The sequence below is a fragment of the Aquarana catesbeiana genome, linkage group LG02, assembly GCF_042186555.1.
Source record: "Aquarana catesbeiana isolate 2022-GZ linkage group LG02, ASM4218655v1, whole genome shotgun sequence".
NCBI lineage: Eukaryota > Metazoa > Chordata > Amphibia > Anura > Ranidae > Aquarana > Aquarana catesbeiana.
In genome coordinates this window covers 667334048-667349984 of record NC_133325.1, presented here as the reverse complement: position 1 = coordinate 667349984, position 15937 = coordinate 667334048, and the positions used below count along the sequence as shown (strand labels likewise).

Genomic DNA, 15937 nt, shown 5'->3' with positions numbered 1-15937 from the left:
AGCAATACCCTGATGCAGAAGCTTGCACATCCAAAAGAACCAACATCCGGACACAAGAAAATTACCTTGGTATATGCACTGCAATGTAGATTGGAGAAAAAAAAACCTCTAGGTCTATCATAGGAGGACAAAGTCTATGGGCCAAAATTCAGCAGTATCTCTACACCTTAGGGGAGAAAGAACATTCTTTTTTTTTTTAAAGGACCGTGTGGCGCACATCTTGGACAGAGAAGACAACTGATTCAGAAGAGGCATGAAAGAGGCTACTCTACACCAAACTTCAATAACCATCCCTTAACAGGGGTAGAGGCCCTCAACACCACCAGTCTTCCAATTATAATGTTGTGTTAACACCTCTACCATGGTGATTTGACATCAATTTACACTTTTAAGCAGCCCGTAGAGGCTTATTTTTTTTTCCGCTTAACCAGAGGGTTGAACAAAAAAAATCTGACTCGATCCCCCCATCCAAACACTCAATGTGGATTGAGAGATCCTCCCCGCTGAGCTATTGTATTTTAAAAGCGGGCAGGCTTCCCCGCCATCAGAATACACTGATCAGCATTGCAGGCCATAGCCTGCAGTGCTGATCGAGAGGCAAAAATCTGGAGGAGTGGTTGTACTGAAGTTGATCAGTAGATTGACTTCTGTACAACTTCCGTGCCCATACATGGATTTAAAATTTGGATCCATATATGGCTGGCTTTAGCCTTGTAAATTGAGGAATTAACAATTGTGCAGACTTCTTGACACTAAGAATGTTATTACGACTAAAACAGGGTGGGCCCACAACTTTCATACCTCCCATTCTGTTCTTGGATAATCAACAGCTACACATTCTATGGTGATACCGCAGGATTCAGTGCATTAGTAACATTACAGGCTACCCCCCCCCCCTTTAATCTGTCAACCAATCCAGTAGCTGAAGATGGAGCTTCAGTGTCTATAGTGCAGATAGGGAGCTTTATAGAAGAATCTGAGAGAAAACATCTATGGGATAAAGGTAAGTTTCTTTCAGTAGAGAGAAGAGGTCTATCAGCTAAGAATACTAGCAAAAAAAAACAAAACCGAAGGCTAGCTGAGAGTGGGAGGGGTTATATAGGGGATGTCCCAGCAGCTTTCTTTTTGCCAGTGTCCAATCACCTGAATGTAGCTGCATATAACCCACGGTAATGACCAATGATCCAGTGCCCAGTAATGTACGACTAAGGTAGCCCATAGAAGTATACGTTTTTGGCTCAACCAGCAGGTTTGAATCCTCCCCACTGAGCTATTGTGATTTTAAAGCGGGTTTCCGGCCAGCTAAAAAATTTTTTTAAAGTCAGCAGCTACAAACACACTTTAAATAAGTAGACTTACTTGTCCTGGGTGCCCGCGATGTCGGCCGCCCAAGGCCGTCCCGTCCCTCGGTTCTCGGGACCGCCATCCTAGGTAAGGGAAACAGGCAGTGGAGCCTTGAGGCTTCACTGCCAGTTTCCTACTGCGCACGCGTGAGCGGTGCGGCGATCTGTGAATGGCCCCGTGGTTTTCTGGGAACACACACAAGAAGGCAACGGGGCCACTCAGCTAGAAGAAGAACACGCCGCGGAATAGGAACAGGCAGATTAGGAAGACTGCCTAGCAACATGGGCTCAGGTAAGTTAAAATTTTTTTTTTTTTTTAGGATTTTTGGTGAAAAAATTTTTTTTTTCAGGGTGGCCCTCCACTTTAAATATTTGATTCACATATGAAATATTATTGTTTTTGGTGAGCACCATTTAGGACGTGATAATTTGATCTTAAAGGGATAGGATAATTTTTTTTAAAACACACTGGGGTAGCTCACCACAGTTTGTTTTACTATTTAAGTTACTACACTGATATTTAGGTGTTGGTAAGTGCTACTGTCTTTTTTTTATGTAATTGAGTTTATCTGCACTTTAGTGCAGTTCTTTGTTTTTATCACTAATGCATTTCACCCAAGGCGGGCTTACTCAGATGTGGGGGAAACCAGATAGGGATTTTCTTACAGTGCACCCAGAAAGAATTCACAGCGCTTCACTTTTTCCACATTTTGTTATGTTATAGCCTTATTCCAAAATGCTTTAAATTATTTTCCTCAAAATTCTACAAACAATACCCTATAATGACAACGTGAAAGAAGTTTGTTTGAAATCTTTGCAAATTTATTAAAAATCCCATGTACATAAATAAGTATTCACAGCCTTAGCTCAATACTTTGTTAAAGCACCTTTGGCACCAGTTACAGCCTCAAGTCATTTTGAGTATGATGCTACAAGCTTGGCACACCTATTTTTGGGTAGTTTCTCCCATTCTTCTTTGCAGGACCTCTCAAGCTCCATCAGGTTGGATGGGGAGCATCTGTGCACAGCCATTTTCAGATCTCTCCAGAGATGTTCAATCACAGTCAAGTCTGGGCTCTGGCTGGGCCACGCAAGGACATTCACAGAGTTGTCCCGTAGAAACTCCTTTGTTATCTTAGCTGTGTGCTTAGGGTCAGTTTCCTGTTGGAAAAATGAACCTTTGCCCCAGTCTGAGGTCCAGAGCGCTCTGGAGCAGGTTTTCATCAAGGATCCTGACTAGTCTTCCAGGGCCTGCAACTAAAAAACATCCCCAAAGCATGATGCTGCCACTACCATGGTTCACTGTAAGGATGGTATTGGCCAGGTGATGAGCGGTGCCTGGTTTCCTCTAGACATGGCACTTGCCATTCAGGCCAAAGAGTGCAATGTTTCATCAGACCAGAGAATTTTGTTTCTCATGGTCTGAGAGTCCTTCATGTGCCTTTTGCCAAACTCCAGATGGGCAGTCATGTGCCTTTTACTGAGGGGTGGCTGGAAGGTTCTCCTCTATCCACAGAAAAACACTGGAGTTCTGTCAGCGTGACCATCGGGTTCTTGGTCACCTCACTGACTAAGGCCCTTCTCCCCCGATTGCTCAATTTGGCCTGGAGGCCCGCTCTAGGAAGAGTCCTGATGGTTCCAGATTTCTTCCATTTACAGATGATGGAGGCCACTGTGCTCATTGGGACCTTCAATGCTGTAGAAATTTTTCTGTACCCTTCCCCAGATCTGTGCCTCGATACAATCCTATTTGAGGTCTAGAGAATTCCTTGGACATCATGGCTTGGTTTGTGCTTCGATGTGCACTGTTAACTGTGGGACCTTATATAGACAGATGTGTGCCTTTCCAAATCATGTCCAATCAACTGAATTTACCACAGGTGGACTCCAATCAAGTTGTAGAAACATCTCAAGGATGATCAGTGGAAACAGTATGCACCCGAGCTCAATTTTTAAGTGTCATGGCAAAGGCTGTGAATACTTATGTATATGTGTTTTTTTTTGTTTTTTATTTTTAGTACATTTGCAAAGATTTCAAACTTCTTTCACGTTTTCATTATGGGGTATTGTTTGTAGAATTTTGAGGGAAAAAATTAATCCATTTTGGAATAAGGCTGTAACATAACATGTTGAAAAAGCGAAGCACTGTGAATACTTTCTGGATGCACTGTATAGTCAACACTAAATTAGCCCTAAAAAAAGATGTGTTGAAATGGAAATACATCATAGAGATTATTCTATACATTCTTCAGACTCTCACAGTTTGACTGCAAAACACCCATATGTATAAATGCACAGATTTTATAGTGTGCAGTGAGGATACATCAATAAGTTCTGTGTAAATAATACCACAGTTTGCTGTACCCCATATAGAAAAAGTTTCTACAGAGACCTTTGTGCAGCACAAGCTTTTTTTTACCTATGAAAGTTTTACTATAAAAATATGCAAATGATATCGCATGGGAACAATTTATCACAGGGAGACAGTCAGTCTGACCTTTATTTTAATCCTACTCTTATTATACACCCATCCAAAACCCTTAGCAACCTATCACAAGAGGAACTGTAGAGGAGGAGGATGGTATCACTTAAGCATTTTTATGTAAAAGTTTTTTTTGTACAAGGCAAGTTTCCCTGAAGCAGCACATTGTCTAGGCAACTGTATCTTTTAATTTTGGCACTCTCTGCCTATATGATGAGCACATAGCGATAAAGCATGCAATATGAACTATAAATAATGCAAAGACATCACAAATTAAGAGTCTTCTAGAATATTTATTTCCAATATACCTGCATTGGAATATTAGACAAAAAAGGCACAAACTCACATAAAAGAAACAACATTAATAATAATCGAGGCAGATCTACAAACAGTACTCATTTCAAAAAGAAGAATGTTATCAAACAATCAGAATTGGTCTGAATTTCAGCTGAGGTTTGACTTAAAAATACAACCCGACAAGAAAGCAGCACATTGTGTTGTACATTTTGTTTGGGCTCTCCTACTTTTGCTGGTAAAGAACATGAAATAAAAGAACTGTACATTAAAAGATGGGAGCAGCAGAAACTGACAGAACCAGGACAAAAATTATATAATTATCACACTCAAGTCTATCCAAAATTATCAGTTGTAGGTAAATGCTAGTGCATTTTTTTTCTCCCTCTTATTGTATCTTACTTGGAAATCCTTATCTACATACCTCTCAGAGCCCTTTCACACTGGGGCGGTTTGCAGGCGCTATTGTGCTAATAGCGCCTGCAAACCGACCAAAAGTGCCGCTACTTTCATACCAGTGTGAAAGCCCAGAGGGCTTTCACACTGGAGCGATGCGCTGGCAGGATGGTAAAAAAAGTCCTGCCAGCAGCATCTTCGGAGCGGTGAAGGAGCGGTGTGTATACCGCTCCTTTACCGCTCCTGCCCATTGAAATCAATGGGACGGCGCGGCTATACCGCCGGCAAAGCGCCTCTGCAGAGGCGCTTTGCGGTGGTATTTAACCCTTTCTTGGCCGCTAGTGGGGGGTAAAACCGCCCCACTAGCGGCCGCATACCGATGGTAAAACGCCGCTAATAATAGCGGCGTTTTACCGCCGACACCGCCCCCGCGTGAAAGGGCTCTCAGAGACTAAAGCAGGCTATGCACCAGTAGAACATCATTAAAAATTTCATACAGAGATTCTGGAAAATTGTCTATCAAGATTATTTGATCTTGCCATTGAGTCATCTTATTTTTTTTTTTTTTTTCATTTCAAAAGCCCTTAAAATTTTTCTCATACCTGCTACCTGAATGGAATACCAGATGTATTAAACAGGTTTCTTAGCCAGGTGTTCTTACCAGATGCATTTCAGTAAGATTTTTCCCAAACTACATTCACAGAATTTTGTTTGAGAAAAAAATGTCCATTCTGCCAATTGAAATTTTCTTATTATGGTCATAAACGATCACTGTTTGAACCCCACTAACCACTAGAAAATTGAACAAATGTACAGTAAATTAAAATTTTTCAAATAAAGTTCCATTGGTATAAGGGCAGAAGCACAAGGGCAGCCATATTTCTCTAAAGGCAGAAATTTTTATGGCCCCCTGATGGATTTTACCATTTATTACTAACCTGTAGGTGGCAAAAGAAAAAGGTGACAACTTCCCTCGGCCTTAAAGGAGAAGTAGGGCCATATGTCTTTTGGCCCCACTTCTCCTGTTTATCACTTCAGTGCACTTAGTTCTGCACTCCTGTGACCCAGATTTAGCCAACAGAGGGCTAAAGTCTTCTGTTAGCTGATGTCACTCAGCCGCTCCAGACCCAGGAGGGATCCCTACTGTAATGTCGCTGCTGACTGATAACCGAGACCTGAATGATCAGCGGTCTTTGATAGCTCCGCTCTCGGTCTTAGAGGCGCTGGAGGACAGATGCAGGTATGTAGGTTTGTTATTTTGAAATCTCAGTCTTCTCTTTTATGCCAAAGCTGGGCATACTCTGTGCAAGTTTCATCCAGTTTCTGATGAACCGACCAAAATTACCTACGTGGGTGGCCCCTATCACTCCCCTCCCGCCCGACATCCTTTGACTGAAAAAAATCTAAGGAGATGGATGGTTAGCTGAACTGCAGCTGCATCCAATCAGGTGCTGCTGCTGCTGTTATAGTAGTCACTGGTGCTGGCTGTGGGGAATTCGTTCATACACGCTTTAAAAAAAAAAAAAAAAAAAATGTAACGGTATATGGACAGCTTAACAATAACAGCTGTGAGAAAGGGCACTGGACTTCTGAAAAAAAAAATAAAAAAAACCCACAAAGCTGGCAGGCATATCAGTCCTATTATGTTTACTGAAAAACTGAAATAAATTAATTGGGTGGACTTAGTCTTTAAACTACACATAATTTAAATCATTAGGATCCAGTGAAATCACCAAGAACCAAATCCTAGCAGCTTAACAGGGTTTAGTCTTATAAAGAATTAGGGACACAAAATGGCTGCCTTCACTGTGCACAGGAAACTATGTATTCCCTTGCAGATATAGAGCACCTTATGTTATGTTTTTCCTTTGGTTACCCTTCACTACATAAATAAAACACATCAGTTAGGAGATTATAGAACAGTAGCTGCTTTCCTGACATCCAGGAATTATAAAAAACAGATGTTACCTCAGCCACATTGCTGGGCAATTGGAAATGTAGGTTTATGCAATACATTGTTTTCAATGCATATACCTTGTTCTCCGAGATACAATTTTAAAAACATTTGTCCTGTTCTGTCAAACACACCAAATAAAATAATGAAATAACTTTTCAATGTACCTTTTCTTCATGCATGATTATTTCAACTATCATTCAATAATTAAATTCAGCCAAATGTAACCCATCTAGCTTTGAGTGGAGGGTAAGAAGTGAACTAGTAGATCTGCAGCACAGAAACTGGAATGCTAATCTCTCTCAGAAAATATCTGTAGTTTACGGTTTAACATTTAAAGTTAGGTTCACATCTGTTCCGGTGCGGGACTGCGTATAAATCGCACACGGTCCCGCACCCACACACGCACGGGGATGCCATGAATGCTTAATGACATCCCCACTTACTGAAAAGCAGTGTGGTTTCCTGCATGTGGAAACGCATGGTGCTTGGTTTTCATGCGTCCGCGTTTGGGAAAAAAATGCAAGGACCCTTTCCCTGCAGGAAACTTAGGTACCAGTCAAACGCAGGACACATAACCGCTTAGATGTAAATCTAGCCTTACAGGTCCTCTCAACTCATGTATCAGCCATTGGGATAGATACAATAACTGAAAACCAAAAGAAAAGTTATCTGTTCTGGAATGTTTTGCTCTCTTTGTACCACAAGGCAGCACTAAGATGCTGCCCACTTCAGTGGTAAGCTCGGTCACCAATGCTGGGTGCTGCCCCTTCACAATTGTGGCAGTGTTTACTGTAAAACACTGAAGAATCAGTACACTATTTTTGTGAAAGTATTAAGCATGAGGCAGCCAATTTGCTAAGAAGCAAGAATTCTAATGCATGTTGTCTCTAAGGCTTCATTCACACTAGTCTCCTGTGTTTGGTTTATTTGGGACCCATTCGCACAGTGATGTACCTGGCAGCCTTGCCTAATACAGCCCAGCATACTGAATGGACAAGACAAATTTCCACTCACTTGCCCTAAGAAACCAGGGGAATGGGGGTCACAAGGACAGGAAGATGCAGATACCAATACAAATCTCAGGTTTTAAATGTCCACACCCTAATCTAAAAAAAAAAAAAAAAAAGTTTAAGGCCTCATGCACACAGGACTTTTTTTTAACTCTCTTAGAAGCCGCTTGTAAAAGTGTTTAAAGCTTTTACAGGCTTCAAGCTCTTGGGCGTTAATTTATTTAATTGGCCGAAATAAATAATTTATTCTGGCCATTGAAATGAATGAATGCTCAAGTGTTTAGGCACGTTTAGCAGCTTTTAGTACCATCAAGCATTTCTGTCCTAACTCTGCTGCTCCTGGATGCACTGGCAGTGTGTTTTTTTTTTTTTGTTCATGCCTCTAAAAGCTCCTGCCACTAAACGCGGCCGAAAGACAATGTGTGCATGGACACATAGGCTAACAGACGGGCGTTTAGGGACAGGGAGAAAAAATGTCCAGTGTGCATGAGGCCTAAATGTTGTCTGTCCACTTTGGGGAGATTTCTTTCTAGTTCTTGTCCCTCAGAACCCATGGTGAGAAATTTTGAAAATCTCCGGAATGGGGATGAAAACCATAAAAAAAACCTCTCTATCTAAATCAAAAAGATTTTGTTGGGCTGTAAGTAGTATCCACAATTTTTTTTTTTCGATCCACAGGATCTATAGGGAATGTATTAAAAGCCATACCAAATGCCCTGGCCAATAACATGACTCTTTATCCACGATCCTTTTTCAGCAGCTGCTTGGCAACTAAGAACAGGGCGATCATATTGGTTAGAAAGGTTGTCATTGGAAATCTTGCATAATCTAACATTTTTATATTTTACAGTAAAGGAAGATGTAGAAAATGTTTTTTTTTTTTTAACAAACTAGAATTTAAATGTTAAATTTTACAGTACATGGAAAATAATTGGGCTGTTCTAAGCCTATTAATAGGGCTGTATTGGAGTTAAAAGGTGAGTGGCAGATACTGTAGGTTCTGGACTAGCATGACCAGTTTTATTGCAAGCACTGTCATATGGGGAGTGGAACATCTAGCCTTTGCCTAAAGTGGTTGTAGAGGTAAAAGTGTTTTTTTACCTTAATGCATTCTCTGCATTAAGATAAGAAGTTCACTGTTAGCACCCCTGAGCCCGATCTCGATCCAGCGTTGTGCGTGTTTGCAGCAGCGCTGCTCTTCTTTCCCCTCTCTCACAGGAGGCTTGGCAGCAGAGGGGGCCATTGGCTGGTGCTGCTGTCAATCAAAACCTGTGAGCAGAGAGGAGGGGGCAGGGCTAGGCTGCACTGTGCAAGTCAGACGCACACAGTGTGGCTGGAGACTGAGCCCACATGAGTGCCCCTATAGCAAGCAACTTGGAAAAGAGGAGGAGTCAGGGCTGCTGGTAGGGGAACAGCAAAAGAGGAGGATCGGGGTTGCTCTGTGCAAAACCACTGCACAGAGCAGGTAAGTATTTTATAAGTATGTATATTGTAAGTATTTTATAAGTATTTGTAAGTATCAGGTTTGTTATTTTAGAAAAATAAATAAACCTTTACAATCACTTTAATAATTTCAACAGCCAACACACAATCTAGATTAAAAGTGCAAAATCACTGTTCCAGCATTTTAAGCTGAAAATATAGAACAAGTATGCTGACTGTGCTAATTTGTCAAACAACTTTAATCACAATTCATAATTGACAACTTTTCACAAAAAAAGAAAAACTGACAAAAACTCACTAGTAGATTATGTGGTTGTTAAATTTATCATTTACAAATAACTTTATAGATCTATTAAAATAGGCATATTTTGTCATCTTTTCTTCCATACAATTCTTATTTTTGAATATTTCTGCATTATACACAGTCTAAAACATTTACCTACATGTCAAAGGGTTGAGCCGCACGTAATATTGCAATTATAACATCAAAGTCTTCATTCAATTGTGATAGATTTAGTAAATGGGAAGGATGGACAGACAGATGAGAAAAGTATGAATGGAAATAGAAACAGAGATGTTAATTATTGCACAACTTCTGTTTGAGAAACAGCATCCTCCTTTTACATTTAATAACATACTTAATGAACCACAACTGTCAACAACCTGTGACTCTGCAGTGCTGATCTAAATCCCCAGCATGTTCAAGAGTTTTTCATTTTTATTTTAATAGTATTCTTATGTGTTTTATTATATTTCCATCTTAAAAATCTGTAGTTCTTAAAAAAAAATCTAGTAATCTTTAAAAATGAATACATTGTATGAAAGATAATGTAAAGATGATACCAACACCGACCAATTGTGCTAGCTTTCTAATTTTCTAAGAAAGGACTAGCTGCACTGTGAAAAATTATACTTCTCCATTTTTTTTCTGCAGCTTTTTTCATTCTTTCCACTGTGTTTATGTCAATGTACTAGCAGCCCAGGACACTAATGTGGGACAATTTACAATGGAACTACAAACAGCAGCAATGCCAAGCAACATAGGGAAACCAATAGCAATCAGGTTTCACATTACTCAGTATAGATTAGCCAGATGAGAGATGAATGCTTACTATTGGTGACTGCTCTGTGCTAGGACAGGCTGAATTCTAAGAGCCGAATAGCCAGCGTGCCTAATAATACATTTGCTGCCAAACATTCAAAACTTTTTGTTTTTGGGTAAACTGAAGAGTATGGTCCCTGCTTATTGAAATTGCTGTCTTAACTCATGTTGAACAGACTGCCTCTAAAATTCTATATATTAATTCATCTGCACTTTGCCTTAATAAATAAACCCCATGGATTAACACTAGATCATGATGGGTAGTTTAGTTAAACAGTTGGAGAGCCTCAGATTGTCAATTACAAAATTACATTATTAAATAATCATATTTGCAATAGTCTTGGAAGTTTAAAAGTGAGGACAATCATTTTCAAAGACAAAAAAAACAATTGTGCTATGGAGCCCTTTAACTTCATACAGAGCTATCCTGCTTAAATAAAGTGATGCATGTACAATAGGATTGTTGCCTTTTTGTTATTGTACCCCTTTACTTTAACAAAATAAGACCACTGAAAGCAATTCATGTTTCAATAAAGTAAAACATAATTATGTATTTCACAATTACTCACAAGACACTTTCTTTCCTAAAAGTGACATTTAAATTAATTGGGAGCTCAATGGAAAACTCTGGAACAATGAAAATAGAAGGACAGGGGGGCTCTTGTTAATACAATATATACAAAATGCACCTGAGGAATGAGCTCCTTCATCACACAGGTGTGAGAATCTTAGCGTTTGCTTGTTATAGGACTACTAGCTCACAATATTAAGGGGTGCCTAGAGTAAGCTACAAGGGGGTTCAAATTGTCTGTAAAAACAGGTAGTGGAGCTTGATCCAGAAGTGAGCTATCCATCAGGACCGAAGCACTGAGGCCTCCCGTATATCTCTTAAGTCCAAAACTGAAAGAAAAACGTGTATTAGGTAACAATTGACAAAAATGCCTAAACATATTTATCTTTGAATATTGCAATGCAGGAATACAGTTGCTAACATTCACTATACAGCATCACATGAAGAGCACCTATACTATACAAATTCTGTAGAGGCAGAGGGTAGGAGAAAAAGGGGATGCAACAGTTCTCCCAATAATTATTTTAGTTTATTAGGGCTTTTGCTCACATCAGATGGAATTTGCATTCCTTTACAAGTCTATGGAAATGCAAAACCTGCTTATAGCATGTCAAATGCAGGTCAAATCATCACATACACCTGTTGAATTCTGAATGATCTAAGAAACAAGTCAAACTGATGCCATCAACACATCTCAAAGCCTATTCAAACACAGGTCTGTAAGCCAGGCCTTAAAGGGTCTCTTTCCCCTTGCCTGTTCAGGGGTGGCCCACCAATGGACCTACGTGTACTCACATTGACAGTGCTGCTCCATCTGAATATACTTGGCGTTTCAGGCTACGGGGAGTTGGTGACCTTCTCTCATAATGGAATCGTCTGGCACTGTCAAACATGAAGTATGGCACATGGGGAAAGTGAGTATAGGCGGGTTGGGGTGAACTAGTGACAGTAACTTTGCCTTTAAAGGAGAAGTACAGCCAAAGTTATTTTGGCTATACTTCTCCTATGGATCATAGAAGTGCAGTTCCTTCTACACACTTGTAATCCATTTTCACAGAGCCAGTACAGGCTCTAAAAAGATCCTGATCATATGGAAGCCGGGACTGGCACCTAGCTCAGCCTTTCATCGAGCTGACTGTCACAGCTCTCTGCTCAGAGCAGAGGGAGAGAACTGAGCGATCAGCGCCCTTTGATCGCTCAGTTGTCACTGCAGAGCCAGAAGGGGGTCCATGCTGCATCTACCTAGGTGAGAATTTTTTCCCCAAATCCCATACTACTCCTTTAAGTAAAAGTGTTAGTTACAACTGGGACAAACCAAATAACACTGATGCTAACAACAGTCAGTTTTTATTCATATGCTATGATCTTTTTTTTGGAAAAAATAATTACTTGTAACTGCTTAAAATATTGTTAGCTTTAGTTTTGAGTTGGTTATGAATTTGTTGGACTTACTTTAAGTCCATTTAAAAGTACATGTCCATCCAAAACTACCTTATATCCACATGGTTACAACACTGCTGTGTGTTTCACTGTACGACAAACAAAATAACAAATCTACTGGCAGGATCAACTGGCAATACAACTATATTAAAGAGGGGACTCAGGAAAACAAAAACAGATTTATTCAACTGACAGACCCAAACATATATGTAGTGTTTTATTTAGCCTATGCAGTGCAACCGATAGTTGTAACTGAAGCAGAAAGTAAAGCGAAATCTAAAAACTGAAAGCGATCACAAGAACAATAAGTGAATGCAAATATCCAAAAGAGGACAGTCATAGTGACAACTGTATGAAGATCAAAAGACAGAATGTGTGGCACTTATGTTTTCGAGTGACAACAGTCAGAGGTGGGTTTTTCTGACAAATTTCCTATCAATTATCATGTCTCCAGAACAGGAGTGAGGCCTCTTCCCAATGGAAGGGATGGGAGGGCAGTGAGCAATAGAGCCCTGAAAAAAAGTCTAACCTCTGTCCACAATAAAAAAAAAAAAAAAAAAAAAAAAAGTTCTATCTTCAGTTCTATATTAGCTCCCACCCCATTAGTTCCCACAACTATTAAAATGGCGGCCAAATTTGTACAAGCCACATATAGGTTTTAAGATACGTTATGCACAAATAAAATGCCTATTCAGTCAAAAACCTCCAAAAATACATTAGGACTACTCACTGAACTCAATACATTGGTGCTAATCATCCGCTGCCACCATTCCTTTCACTGGGTCCTTCTCTCTCATCTAAGGTTAAAACAGACACATTAGTTCAGTTGCAATTGATCAGAAACAGAATGTATATCATAATTAGTGTAGATTTATGTCCACAGGTGACAGAATGCTTTCTGTATTGGTGATGACTCTCATAACTGAATTGCTGAGCACTGATGGAAAGAGAAGGTTGCCAGAGTCTAGGTGTAATTTAACGCGTGTAAGGTTGTTTTTATCTGGAGTCTGTATTTGCAACCTTTCAGTATTTAATGTACAACACAGTGTAATATGTTGGAAAATGAAGAAAAATAAAAACTTACACCAGAGCACTTTCCTATTTGTTTCAACTGACATAAAGCAGCATACAGTACATAGTTATATAATACAATAAGCATTTCTAAAATTGTAAGGGTAATTATACTGCCTGCATCACAGTGAGGCCTCTGCAGTGTAAGAAGCTGAAAACACCGCCACTGTAATATATTTGCTCTTAAAATAGGTATTTCATCTATTAGGAAACACTGTGGAACATAAAACAGTTTAAAGGAAAGCAAACATTTTGGTGGCTTAAAGGTATTTCAGTAAGACAAAAATCTAAAATGAAAAATAAAGAATACAGAGGTGTCTCTACATACCCCTGTTAAAGAGAATCTGAATTGTGGAAGCTGAGTCCAAATAAAGGCAATCAGAGGGTAAAAGATTAACAACCAGCATTGCATATAAACCCCCTGCAGATGATCTTTTTCCCATTAATGACTTGCCATGCTATGTTCTGCACTGACTAGGGTCTTTCTTCCTCATGTCAGTCAGGCTGCCCCCCCCTGATGACTGGTAGGGTAAAATTCAAGAAGCAGCAGGAGAGCAGCAATCAGTGCAGTAAGAAGATTCACATAATAAAGTAAGTAGGAACAGGTAGATCTCTGCACTGCAGTTTTCTCTCCAGCAAGTACCACAGTAGTAACATCCATAAATCTAACTGCCTTAGATATCACACTGTAGATATACAGCTTTAAGGCTGTATCCAAAAGGACAAATTGGGTACAAGAAGGCCACTGTTCGAGGAATACAAAACAAAAAGGTTGATATTTCAGGGTACTGCTTAAAGAAGAACGCCATCTTTCTACACACTTTACCAACCTGGCTCAAATGAACTATGTCCCTTACTAGCCTGTGGGGCTGCTAGATGTGCGGTATAAACTGTATGCAGCTGCAACTACATACAGCGTACTGCACTGTGTTCCTGATGAAAGCCAAGACTTCTTGTCTTGTACTTGAAACACAAAAGCAATGTATTCTATCAGTGGGTATAAAGCTTACTCTGAATGGCTGCGGTTGTGACATCATCAGCCCACCTCTCTGACTCAGCCAGAGGAAGCTTTGTATTCATTAATAGAACACATCCCTTGCTCTGAGCGCTGCTGCGGTAGATGCTTCTGTGTTCAAGGTATGAGACAGGAAGTCTTGGCTCGCATCAGAAACACAGTGCTGTATGCTGTAAGTAGCCGCAGCTACCTATAGTTTATCGCGCACATCCAGCGGCCTCACAGGTTAGTGAGGGACATAGTTCATTTGGGTCAGAATGGCCCAAACGAAGTATGTAAAGTGTGTGGAAAGATGGGGTTCTTCTTTAAGCATAATTAAAGTTTTTAGATGTCCCTTAAAAAGAAAGGAGACACTTTTCAAATTACTTAAAGTGTATGCAAACCTTAACAATGATTTTTTCTTATTTGATCTCCTTTGGTCTGTCAAAATACCATTGAAGGCCCTTTTTATATCTGCTATATCTGCAAGGAAAGAAGTCTAGGGTGAGGACGCTGTTCCCTCAAAGATATTTGGCTCTGTGGGTGGGTGTGGTCACCCTAGGACAGGATGCATGTTAATGGCATGATCACTAGCTGCAAATAAAACAGAAAGAGGGCCTCAAAAAAGAAAAGAAATGCAAACATCACATTATGGTAAGCTGCAACATATTACATTATGCTCTTTGGTTTAGAGTCACGTTAAAATCCTACTATAACGTGGTTTTGGAAGGTGCAGGAGGGGATTATAGGAAAAAAAAAATTTAAGTGGAGCTTTAATTTCAAGGAATGACAAAACACAAGAGAACCACAGGACAGACTCGATATGTTTTAAATTGTTAGAGAAATAAGATTACTGATCAGTTAATACAAACCTCATCAAGTTCTTTCTTTGTTTGATCCTCCATCCTGCGAATGTCCTCCATTGTTAATTCCACCCACTTATCCAGCCAGCAGAAAAGCTGTCGATGGAAGTTTGTAAACAGCCGCCTCTCTTGCTGGTAATGATAATGAACATTAGAAAACATCAGCAAAGAGGAATGAGAATTCACAAAACCCAAGCTTAGATTAAAAACACAAAAACTCAAAAATAAACCCTTGCAGCAACAAGCTTTGGTTAAAGCTGCAAAAATATTTGTTTTAAAGTGGATGGTGCTGTGCAGTAAAGGCTAGCAGCAATTAAACAAAAACTATTTTGTGCCATGAATATCCAGTAATGACATGAAGGTCAGTAGGAGGAACCAGTGAGAGCCAAGCGAGACCAAAGAGATTGACAATCCCAAAAGGGTTGGTTTGCCTGTGGACTTCAGGGGATGATTTCTGCTTAATAGGACAGTGTTTTACTATAGTGGCAGGGTTGCTTTTACAGTAAAACCCAAGTTCTGTTGAGGAAAAAAATTTTCCCAGCACAGGGTACTTGACAAGAGGACTTTAGGCTCCCATTCCCACTAAGTTGTGCAACATCAGGTGTCATGTATATGCATATGCCCTATGTATGAAAACCACAGCAAAGCAGCTCAAGTATCTTTTTTTGAGCTTTGCTAATTTTTAGCCTCATGGTTTGCTGCATTAGTTGACCATTAAACCATTAATTTGTGTGCAAACCCAGTCAGATTCTGCTCCATGTGCTGACAGTTAACATACTGAAAAGAAGAGAGAGCAGAGTGTTGACTCAGCACTGTGCTGCTGCTCAATTACTGTCCAATCAGCAGGCCCAAAGTGTGTTCTTTATCAAGCTGTGTTCCTGCAGTGGATGTCAAGGAGATTCCAGGATCACAAACCTGGTTGAACAGTAATAAGAAACGCTCTGGCACGCAGGTTAAACATTTACTACATA

General features: G+C 39.9%; 1 protein-coding gene across 1 annotated transcript in view; it reads right to left on the bottom strand.

Moving 5' to 3' along the window:
- Nucleotides 1-4098: 4098 nt before the first annotated feature.
- The window catches only part of PITPNA (phosphatidylinositol transfer protein alpha), a 104201-nt gene continuing 92362 nt past the window's right edge, over nt 4099-15937 (bottom strand). The window contains exons 10-12 of the mRNA XM_073616636.1: nt 14976-15098; nt 12769-12835; nt 4099-10927 (exon numbers count right to left, since the gene is read on the bottom strand). Coding sequence (XP_073472737.1) covers nt 12788-12835; nt 14976-15098 — 171 coding nt within the window. The 3' untranslated portion in view covers nt 4099-10927; nt 12769-12787. The remainder of the gene's footprint in view (nt 10928-12768; nt 12836-14975; nt 15099-15937) is intronic.